At 37.3% G+C, this 12,161-nt stretch overlaps 1 protein-coding gene across 1 annotated transcript in view; it reads right to left on the bottom strand.

Moving 5' to 3' along the window:
* RABGAP1L (RAB GTPase activating protein 1-like) overlaps nt 1-12,161 on the bottom strand; it is a 391,910-nt gene that overhangs the window by 304,089 nt on the left and 75,660 nt on the right. Inside the window, 2 exon segments of the mRNA XM_015566064.1 lie at nt 8,032-8,182; nt 11,616-11,709. Of these exon segments, the coding sequence (XP_015421550.1) occupies nt 8,032-8,182; nt 11,616-11,709 (245 nt within the window).

The following is a 12,161-nucleotide window of genomic DNA, read 5'->3' as shown; positions in this document are numbered from 1 at the left end:
GGGCCCCCCGTCGCCCCCCTCCCGAGTGCACAAATTTTTGTGCACTGGGCCTCTAGTATGTATATAAAAGCCTAAGCGACCATTCAACTGGTAGCTATGACACACAATGACCACCAGGGGGAAGACGCTCAACACACAGGCATGGAAACATGAAACAGACTAATGAATCTCAAAAGGAAGGGGAGAGGGGGGAGGGCAGGAAGAAATTAACCAAGGATCTTACATGCATACTAGAAGCCCGGTACATGAATTAGTGCACTAGTGGGGTCCCTCGGCCTGGCCTGCGGTGATCAGACCGAAACCAGCTCTCTGACATCCCCTGAGGGGTCCCGGATTGTGAGAGGGCACAGGCCAGGCTGAGGGAGCCCACCAGTTCACAAATCTGTGCACCGGGCCTCTAGTTATAAAATAAAATAAAGTAAAATAAAAATTGCCATTATACTTTTCAAAAAAGAACTCAATATTTAGAGTTAAATGGAATCGCTTCTTTTTACATCATTTTTGCTGGTATCAAGGTAAAAGTCATCTATTAAAATATCAAGTAGTTTTCATAAACATGACAGAGATCTGCCCTGTAAAGGATAGAAGTGATTGAGTTATTCTGACAGTAACAAGTAAAGTTCTCCCTTATAGAGAAGTAAGTATGCATAGCCATAATATTCCAATCCAGGAATAAAAACATTTTGAGCAACTTTTACCTAGTGTATTCATTATTCGTTAGAAATAAAAAGTTAAATTCTATTATGCACATAATAGAAGCACTTCTGAAAAAAACTGATTGTGAATCTAGAAAAAGTAAATATTTAACAAAAAGAAAAAAGTGACCCAATAAGAATCAAAACTGTTATTATACAACTATTCCTTTAAAAGTATAACGTATCAAATTAATTACAATGCTTAGTTTGAAACACTCTGTGGAATTAATATCAATTAAATCAAAAAAGCTTTATGGAATAAAGCTTTAATGTCTGAAAAAATTTCAGCATCAATAATATCCCTTAACATGGTATTTATCTAGTATCTTCTTAAAGAAGTTCAAGACATTTCACAAAGGAACTACATTTTTCTATGGCTAACAATACCTTAAATTTACTCATTGATCTATTTTTTTTCCATCTGCTTATTTTTCTCTGATGGAAAAAGGAAGTAGAAACTTGGATATATTCAAATTTGTAATAGGAGACATACTACACATCATATTTTGGGATCTTTAAGTATACACATTAACAATTACATATCTTCCTCAAAAGCTCTAAAGATATAATTCTCTTATAATGAAAAAATTAAGCAAATTAAAAAGACAACTTTCCAGAAGAAAAAGAGAAAGAACTCATTGACATGGATAACAGTATGGTGATTGCAGGATGGAGGAATGGTGGGTGGAGATGGAAAGTGGTATAGGGGGGATAAATGGTGATTTAAAAAATTAAAAATAAGAAGAATAACCATAACTTTCAATGCCTAGTCTTGAAGGGTGGTCCCTAAGAGCTACTCATTAAATGTGATGAAAATCGCCGAAACCGGTTTGGCTCAGTGGATAGAGCGTCGGCCTGCGGACTGAAAGGTCCCAGGTTCGATTCCGGTCAAGGGCATGTACCTGGGTTGTGCGCACATCTCCGGTGGGGGATGTGCAGGAGGCGGCCGATCGATGTTTCTCTCTCATCGATGTGTCTAGCTCTCTATCTCTCTCCCTTTCTCTCTGTAAAAAATCAATGAGGTATGTTTAAAAAATAAATAAATAAATAAATAAATAAATAAATGTGATGAAAATCGTAAAACTTGGCCTGGCCAGTGTAGCTCACTGAGCGATGTCCAATGCACCAAGAGGTCACTGGTTCAATTCCCAATCAGGTCACGTGCCTGGGTTGTGGGCTCGATCCCCAGTACAGGCGTGCAGGAGGCAGCCACTCAATCATTGATGTTTCTATCCCTTTCTCTCTCTCTTCTTCTTCTTCTTCTTCTTCTTCTTCTTCTTCTTCTTCTTCTTCTTCTTCTTCTTCTTCTTCTCTCTCTCTCTCTCTCTCTCTCTCTCTCTCTCTCTCAAAAAGAAAGAAAAAAGAAAAATCAATAAAAACATTTTTTAAAGCTTTTCAAATCATGGAGCACTGCCCTGTAGAGTTTAATTCATTTAATTATTCAACAGATATTTATTAAGGGCTAGTGCCAGGCCCTGGGGATACAAAATACAACAAAATGACAGTCTCTCTAGGATGACACAGTCTCCTATCTTGTCAGTTTAAAAATCAATTAACAGCCATACATCTAAAAGGCAGCCTAATCTGAGAAAGTCACAGGGAACATGAAACCAAGCAAATATAACAATTAATGAAAACCACTTTTCAGAGCTCTATTTAAAAAGGAAGGCAGGTATAAAGGAAGATATGATGAAGAGACAAAGACATACAATCTATAAAGAGACACAAAACAAGAGAAGATACTGAGAGATTCGTGATGTAATTAAGCAAGAAGCTGCAAAATGGAACTGGTACCAAAGCATGAGCAGAACTACGTAACACAGTGGTGTAGGGTGGACTTTGGGTACCTGCCTCATAGGTATCTGCTATCTCTCCCTTTTTTAACCTTGGCATTAATTAGTGGTAAATATATCTAAACATAAATTTGTATGGAAAAGTAAATCAAAGCCAAAGTAAAAACCCTGAAGAGAACTCATCACACCATATTATCCAATCTATACATATAAAAGGCTAAGTGACCGGCCAACCATCCGACTGGCCAGTAGCTATGACACACACTGACCAACAGGGTGAAGATGCTCAACACAGGAGCTGCCGAGCTGCGGTCACTTGGCAGCAGCGGTTCTCGGGTGATGCACCCCAGAACCAGAGAGTAGGGAGCCTGATTCTGGGGTGCATCACTCAAGAACCACCCTCTTGCATCCCAGGACCCCTCAGGGGATGTCAGAGAGCAGGTTTCGGCCCGATCCCCGTAGGCCAGGCTGAGGGAACCCACCTGCGGGAAGGATCCCGTTCACTCCGCAGATGCCCTTTGAGCCATAGTGCCACCCTAGGTGCGGCCAGCCTGGGAGGGACCACTGGAGGTTGGCTCCAGGGTGTGTCCGGCCCATTTCACCCAGTCCTGCTCCACTGGCCACCTTCTAAATAATTTCTTTTCAATGTGCATGAATCTGTGCACTGGGGCACTCATACAATATAAATATGTATACTCTAGAAATATGTGCTGATATGATCAGTAAAGTTATTATGAAGTTGGGATCCAGGAGTCACACTGTAATCCTAGGCTCCTGAAAATTTCTGAGATTTAAGAAGAATATAACTGCTTTCTTCTTATCCTTGTCTATAACTATAAATATAGCTTTTATGCCACTGAATCATCTATGCTCAACAATCACCCAAAAATCTTCCTTCAAAACAGAGTACTCCTACTCTAATCCCATCATATGAAAATGAAGGTAACATTAGAAAATCATTATTTCAATTTACCTCAAAACCACTAACTTTGTTTAAAGGATAATGAAACTAACATTTGTTATGAGAAACAGAACATTATCACTTAAGTGTATGAAAATAATTAAGGATATATTTTTAAATTTTTGCAGAAACATGTTCAGTACTGGGGGAAAACTTTTAGTTCTCAGATTCACATTTAATTCTAGTTTCTACATGCAGGTGTCAGTCAGTATAGATATGATAGAAGATGAAAGAGCTCAAGGGATGAGGACTGAGAAAATTTGATTAAAATTCTACTGTGAAAAAATAATATTATGTGGTAAAAAACCACCACCCTTATTACACAAGAAAAGAAAAAATAAAAGGTACATTTTCTTTTAAAATCTCTTTCAATAATTCTTACTTTCCTTTAATAAAGGAAATATCTACATGTTCAAGGTATTTACATTACAATATAGTGAGTGCTCTTTATTCTCCTTTCCTACCTTATTTTTTTAATTAATAAATTTTAAAGAACTCTAAATCTTCTGGAGAAATTTTTGTAAATTTTATGGCTGCAACAGTACAAGAGTCCATGGATTTTATACATCCCAATGGTACAGACCCAGCTGGAATAACCCCATTCTATCAAAAAGCTCATTTCCTCAACTAGATGAGGTGATGACAGAGACTAGAGCAGCGTGTAATTAGGCAATGCCCTGCCTCTCAATGAAATCTAGTGTTGAGCATTGGTTGATTAATATACTGCAGTGAATTTTTTAAAAATAAACCGTATAAAGAAAAAGCAGACATCTACCTGACTAAATGATGTTCAGAGTTTAATTTGGTTGCGAAAGCTTATCAGATAAAAAAAATACATAACTGACACCATATTTTCAATTACATATGCATCTATTCGATCATAAGAAAAATACCAATTTTAGCATTTCCTCTTGAGAATGTCCATAACTATAATTATAGTACATTCTAACAAAGTAGAGTAAAAATGTTTCTTTAGCTACATGTTTTATTAAAAGCCATCTGCTACAATAACGCACTGGAGGACAGAGAGAAGACAGGCTTTATTCTGAGCAGTACCAATAATCTGACTAGGATAAACACAGGAAGCTTTATCTGTTCATACAAAGCTCAAAAAAGGAGAGAACTTGCAGAAATCTTAAAATGGTTGTTTTTTATTTATATTCCAAAAAGATTTTCGCATCAACTCCCAAAGTAATATTGGCAATTATTGCCCTTTTTGCTCTCTGATAGAGGTTCGAGCACATGCTCTCTGCAGTTTATAAACTTGGCCTTCTTCTTTGCAAGTTTATACTGTTTTATATTTAGCCAATAGAGAGTATTTTTCAGTTCACTGATTTAAAAAATTAATATGCATCACCATCCTAACACAGAACTTAAACAACAGGTACTCAAACATTTACTGAGTAGACATTATACTACTTAATAAAACTCTATTACATCAATCCTAGGTTATCAAATAAATATTTTCTTGTGATATCTTTTTGATACAACATATTTTCTGCAGTTCTTCATTTCATATGTTTATTCTAAGAAGAATAAACTTGTATTACATTCTTCCCATTTAGCAAGGGACAAGCATTGATCCGTGAACAGTGAATGTAGTTGGATAACTGGGGTGGGAGTGAGGAAAGGAATGATTTCACTTTCTAAGACTCCCTGAATAATCCAACCAAGTCACTAACTGATAGGTGAGTCATTACATAAACGCCCCCTTACAATGCACTCCCTCTCCTAGACTCCTCAGACATATTTAATTCCCACCTGGCGCACCCAAGCAGAGCTGTTACTACTTCATCTATATTCCACACACATGATTAAGATACCTATTATACCCTATATCAGAATATACTCGACCTATCTGTGTACAGGCCTGGCTTCCCCCAAAGCTACACTCCTCAAGGGTATGAACTCTTTTCATCTACATAGCCCTAGAAACCAAAGAGAGTGCAGTCATAAAAGATGCTCAATAAAAGTTCTGGGGGTGGGTTAAAAGGGGTCAAGGAGGGGGGAGGGGGACATATGTAATAATACATACAAACAATAAAGATTTAATTTTTTAAAAAGAGTTACTGAATAAATGAGTGTGTTAATAAGTGAATGAAATTAATGCCTGCCTTGCAATCTTGATTTTAGCAGACAGTCATTAGGAGTGACTTTTAGAGAATATCATTGGACTTTATGATATACTTGAATATGCATAACCACTAAAATAATAACTCGTGAAATCACTACAAAGTCAAGTTTTAGAATTCAAATATCACATGATATACACCAGCCAGAAAAAAAGACACACAAAAAAGACAAATCTGACACTTGATGCTTCTACTAAAAAGATTCCTTCTCCATTCCATCAGCTGTTATTCACATGTGTGCTTATGAAAACCACGTGGCTGGAAGTTGTCACACATATTGAAGTAGAAGTATACACTGACACCATAACCATTACCTCTATTATCATGTTCATGATGTAATATCATATTGGTAAAAATAGTAGAAGCTAATCTTGAATACTTACTACGTGCCAATCACTGTATCATTTTATTTAATTCCCACAACAATCCCAGTAATGATCCCTGCTTTACAAATGATGAAACTGAGGCTTAGAAAATTGGGATGACTTCTCAAGATCACAAATTAATATGTGGGAAGAGTGAGACTCAAATCCAGGAGGAAAGGTGGGTGTTCACTATGGAGGGCGACTGTGGCTTCAAATTCTAAGCGCTGTTGCTTACTTACTAGCTTGGGACCTTGAGCACGTTCTTTACGTGGCGCTCGGTATATATGGTAAAACTTTTATCACACATATGAGCATATACTTGTAGTGTCAGGAGTTCACAAATAATATTTTAATTTTTCCCCCAAAGTCTGAAATCTTGAAAGGTATGAATTAACAAAGCCTCTAGCTGCTACCCCATGAGCAGCCATTAAAAGTACTGTTTGTTATTTATATGAAAAAGGGATCTGACATCCAGAATTATGGTCTTTGCACATTTTTGCTCAGATAGCCCCATCAATAACAACTTTTCTGAGCATAAACTTCCAATATATGTCTATGTCTTTCACTATTTTTATTACATACCAGTACTACTGTATTATACTGTTATTTTTATATTTTTAACATTCAGTCTCCAAATTCTCTACAACTATTTGTACAAATTTAACCATATTTGAAATTCCTGATTTCAGGTTTTTAAGTAAGAAGACATAAAGAGTTTTTATAATAACACACATGTAGTTTTCAGTGGCAAAATCACATAGTGGTATTTAAATTGCCAAATATGTCAAATGCCATTCTCTATAACATGAGTTTATTTCCACAGCAGGTGCTCTGTCATCCATCATCATAATATTATTTTTTACTTGAAGGGATATTTCAGTGTTTTTTAAACATCTTGCTATTAACATCATGTGACAGCAATCTTTTCAAAGCGCTCATCCATTCTATGAGTTAAGGTTAAATTAAAACTAGATAACCTATAAATCCACATAATCAAGCACATGTAAACTGTAAAAAACTGTAATATTCTGAAAGTAAACATATGAGTGTCAGCACCACTGTTATTCAGCTCCAAGGTGTGCAAACCCCTTCTTCTCTCGGGTCACTCCTGAACCACATGGGACAAGTGGCCACTGGGCCCAAGGACCTAGTGAGATCTCAGTACCACAGCACAACAAATGTCAGCATAGCAAGTATCAATACAGCTCCATATCCTTGTGTGTTTGTATTTTTAAAAATACAAATGAAACTTTAGGCATCCTCCCCATGGATCACCTTGCACATGCCACTGTAGAAAACATTAATCATAAAAGATGGTTTAAAAATCTGAATTTAGCAGTGACTGAATATCCTAGGCACTCAAAAATATTTGTGGAAGGGAGGGGGGCAAAGAAGGAAGGACGGGAAAAAGGAATTAGAGGAGTTAAGGAATTATAAAAGTTGATATATCCTGAGGAACAACGTCTTGGTTATCAAAAAAATCACATTTATGAATTAAAATTTTTTTTAAGTTGCTATTATTTCAAAATCTACATTTTAGAGTAGATTAAAAAATTAGGAGGTGAGACCTACAAAGACAGTCTAGGATTGAGGATGACCTTTACCATGTTCTAAAATCAGCCTTTTAGACATAAGCAAAGGAATCTACATTGAATCCAGAGGCTCCTGATGTGGGCAGCTGCCCACATCATTGAATGGCAAGGTCATTTAGGCACAGAAGGCCTTTTAATTTCATTTTAAGTTAATTTGATTTTTAAAGTATACTAGAAGCCAAGTATATTGTGAACAAGATAACTGTACATAAATCTCAAACAACAACAAAAAAGGTTACTTTATTTCACTTAAAATATATTCCAATTTGGTAAATAGTTATTATAAAGTCACTTACAGGGAAAAATGAAAGCCAAAGCATAAAGTGTTTGCAGCTGACTATGGTGTATTTTTTCCACTATCCAGCAAGGGTTCCAACAAAAGGCAGAACTATTCACTGCACCCCATCGATAGCATGTTGAAATAGGTCCAAAGCATTATTGGAGTTACGAGTTAAATGTTGTCCATGAGCATAACATGAAAATAGCTTCCTACCTTTGTGATGAGAAGTCGGTATCTATCCAGCATTGCCTGGTTGTCATGGCAGCCTGCTAACAACTGCCATACCTCTGCCCTCAGAGCTTCAGGGATGCCACTCTTCACCAGCGTGGACAGTCCTTTTGGTCGTACACCAAGGTTATTGTGCCTGAAAAAAACAAGAAAATAAGACATTCATACACCCCTCACCACTGCTGAACTGCTGTTTTTATGAAAAGTATATTAATGAGTTTACATAAAGTATAAGCCTGCGTCAAAAGGGAAATGGGGGAAGAGCATGAGATAATGATAGAATTTAAGCTCTGTGATGTCTTTGACTATGTTCCTTGATCTTGTTTTCTTTATTGGTGAACCGTGTTATTCCACCATCAAGGAAAGGTTTTTCTTCCTCTCATTTACTTTTTTATAAATCACCCTAAGAACTTTCTCATTATAACTAGAGGCCCAATGCACAAAAAACTGTGCACTCAGGGGGGTCTCTCAGTCTGGCCTGTGCCCTCTTGCAGTCTGGGACCCCTCGGGGGATGACCGCCTGCTAGCTTAGGCCTGCTCCCTGGGAGGATCAGGCCTAAGCTGGCATCAGACATCCCTCTGGCAGCCCGGGACCCCTCGGAGGATGTCCAGTAGCCAGCGGGGAGCAGGCCTAAGCTGCAGTCAGACATCATTAGCGCTGCTGAGGAGGCAGGAGAGGCTCCCACCACCACCGCTGTACTGGCAGCTGCCAGCCTGGTTTGTGGCTGAGCAGAGCTCCCCCTGTGGGAGCACACTGACAACCAGGGGACAGCTCCTGCATTGAGCATCTGCCCCCTGGTGGTCAATGTGTGTCATAGTGACCAGTCATTCCCAGTTGTTCTGCTGTTAGGGTCAATTTGCATATTACTCTTTTATAATATAGGAGTGCCTGGCCAGCCTGGGTGAGGGGCTGATGGCTGTTTTCAGGTTGGCTATAACCCCCAGCCACCCAAGCTCCCAGTGGAGGCTGGCTGGAAGCAGGAATCTGGGATTTGTTTATCTTCTATAATTGAAACTATGTTGTCTTTAGCAGAGGCCACAGCCAGCTCAGGGCTGGCGGGAAGCTTGGCTTCCTCATTGCCCAGGCAACCAAGCCTCCTGCTTGCTCCAGCTCCGTGGCTGACAATCGCCATCTTGGTTGGGTTAATTTGCATATGGTCACTCTGACTGGCTGGTGGGAGTGGCTTGGGATGTAGCAAAGGTATGGTCAATTAGCATCTTTGTCTTTTATTAGTATAGATGAATGTATTAACTAAATATTTCTAAGCAGCATGTCAAGGCACAAAAAGAACCATCTGAATCTCCTGAGATAAATGTATGGCAAATTGGCTAAGTGTGTGTGCGTGGCAGGGGATGGGGGAGAAGTGACCCTGAAGCTGAAAGTGGATCATAGGCTCTGGATCAACAAGCCCCCAAATGCCCAAGAAACCAAGAGGCCAAAGAATAATGCAGATAAGTCCAGCTTGTTGGTTTAGAGTTTTAACAGGGAACTTACCTACAGGAATGCAGTCCTGGGCACCAGCAGGACAAATGGATCCCAGCAGCATTCACCACCCCCCAGACTATCTGTTTTGTGCCCTCTAAGTGATGAACCTATATGTTCCAAAAGGAAAGTAGGGGTAATGGGTGGACAAAGGGGCCAGATACCAGGGGTTCTGGTGCCAGGATGAGTTAAACATTGAGAATGCCTTAAAAAATCACCCATCCTCCATATCTAATCAAACTCGATTTCCAATTGGGTTCCTTATCTTCCACACCCCCATGTGATGTCTGAGCATGCTGATCTGTCTTCATTAAGAACCCTTTTTAGGTCAGTTTAGCCAGGATCCCACATTTCCCCTGAGGTTTCTGCTTAGTAATTTTCCATCCACTGACCTCCGCCTTGCACCCTGGCTGTAAATTCACACTTTTTTTTTTTTTGCTGTATTTGAAGTTGAGCCCAATCTTTCTCCCCCACTACAAGACCCACTTCAGTGATCCCTATACCTGTATCAAGATAGCCCCGCCCCCTTTGAATGAAGTCTACCTGTCTTTAAGAAGTGTCATGAATAGTTTTACTTCAACACTAACTCAGGGCCATCTAAATTGAAAATTGTTGATCATAAAATAATAGGGACAATAACACTAAACAAAATCAGTAAAAACATGTGAAATAAATTTAGATAGGTCAACAATGCTTACAATGAATAAATTAACTTCTGGAAATAATATAGGGAAAAATAGTGGAAAATTTTTACTATGGACTAAAGAGATTGCTGAACATCCTTTCAATGGAATGCTGGAGCTTCTGAGAATTATCTGATGGCATAGGGGTGTATTTATTTGTCTTTGACTAGGCTAATGCACAACTCTCATCAGGTAGAAGATAATATGTAGAAAACTGATAATAATGCAAAAGTTTTTTGTACCCACTTTGTACCCAAAGTGATTCCTGTTCATACAATGCAAATGGATTGTCAGGTGGAGAATACAAATCTCTAAATCAAATCCTCATTTTGATTGGTTCTAATATCTTATTGGTTCCCTATGAATTAATGAGCTAAACAAATTCTGAGATGTGTTCTTTTTATATTTGTACATGTATGATAAATCAAATTTTCTTTGCTTAATAAAGGTGAGGCAGCAGGCCCTCTCTTCCTCTTAGGGTAACTCCTTACAAGCATAATAGGCTCAACACTTTGATTAGGAATTTGACAAACCTAGTTTCCAGATTTTATAATGAAAAGTCATAAACTTTCCAACCCTTGGATCTATAAATACACATCTTCAAATTAACTCAGGAGTCTCTTAGGATATGTATAGGAGATCATGATAAATAACATTCATTTGACTCTTAAGATAAAAGTAGTTTAATTGTTCTTATACTTTATTGTACTTTTTTTTTCTGTAGTTTCTCCTGGACTACTTGCATGCATATAATCTGATCTGTATACTCAGTTAAAAAAGTGTTTTCCATATGTCTACACTGATATGGAGGAAACTTTTCATTGGCAAGATTATTTTATCAGCATATGACATCATGATTATCTTTTTTTTAAACTTAATTATAATAAATATAAACAGAGTATTTACAATAAATATAAACAGAGTACTTTTTTTGATAGTTCCAGATAAAAAAAATCCCAAAATGTAAAGTAATATAGTCAGAAAGAATAAAACATACTGAGTTATAGTTTATAATCAGTGGTGAAATGAGTATTTCTAAACTCTACAGCTCCTTTTTGTGTAACTGTCTTAGTAAAGAAAGAAAATGTAACCCTATAATAATGCTATCTATGTGTGTTGGCATACAGCATAAAATTGACTGCTCTGAGCAATGTTATGCCTGGAGAAATAATAAGGCAAAATATGTCTTTCAAAAGTAAGTTATATAAGACCATACTGGGGGAAGACCTAGACAAACATAAAGAGTATTTGTGAATTTTATTTTAACTTTTATGTTTTTAAAAATTCATTAAATATTAAGATATATGAACACATATTTTATACAACAAAATTATATAATATAAAATCTAACTAACTCAACATCAATTATGTAAACATTTTCAATAAGAAAAATAAATTTTTACCATCTTCCTAGCAATTCTCCCCAGGAATACAGGATCTTCTCAGGACAATCCTTAGACACATCACCTGTTCCACTTGAGAGTTCATTATCACTCTCTGCAGAAAAAAAAACACAAAAACAAAAGGAACAGCATTATGAAAAAATGAATTCAGCAATGTGGCAGGTAACAAAATTAACACCCAGAAATCAATGGCATTTTTATACATCACTAAATGAACTCTCAGAAAGGGAAACAAATAAACAAAGAAAAAAAATCCCATATACCATTGCAACAAAAAAAATTAAGATACTTAGGGATAAACTTGACCAAGGAGGCAAAAGACCTGTACCCTGAAAAATACAGGATGCTGAAAAAGAGATAGAGGACGATATAAACAAGTGGAAGAATATACTGTGTTCATGGATTGGTAGAATTAACATCATTAAAATATCCATACTACCCAAAGCAATCTACAGATTTAAGGCAATTTCTGTCAAAATTCCAATGAGATTTGCCACAGAATTACAACAAACCATCCAAAAATTTGTAGGGGAACCAAAAAAGAGA

Source organism: Myotis davidii, unplaced genomic scaffold (genome assembly GCF_000327345.1).
Source record: "Myotis davidii unplaced genomic scaffold, ASM32734v1 scaffold580, whole genome shotgun sequence".
Lineage (NCBI taxonomy): Eukaryota > Metazoa > Chordata > Mammalia > Chiroptera > Vespertilionidae > Myotis > Myotis davidii.
This window is presented reverse-complemented; position numbering and strand designations above follow the sequence as displayed.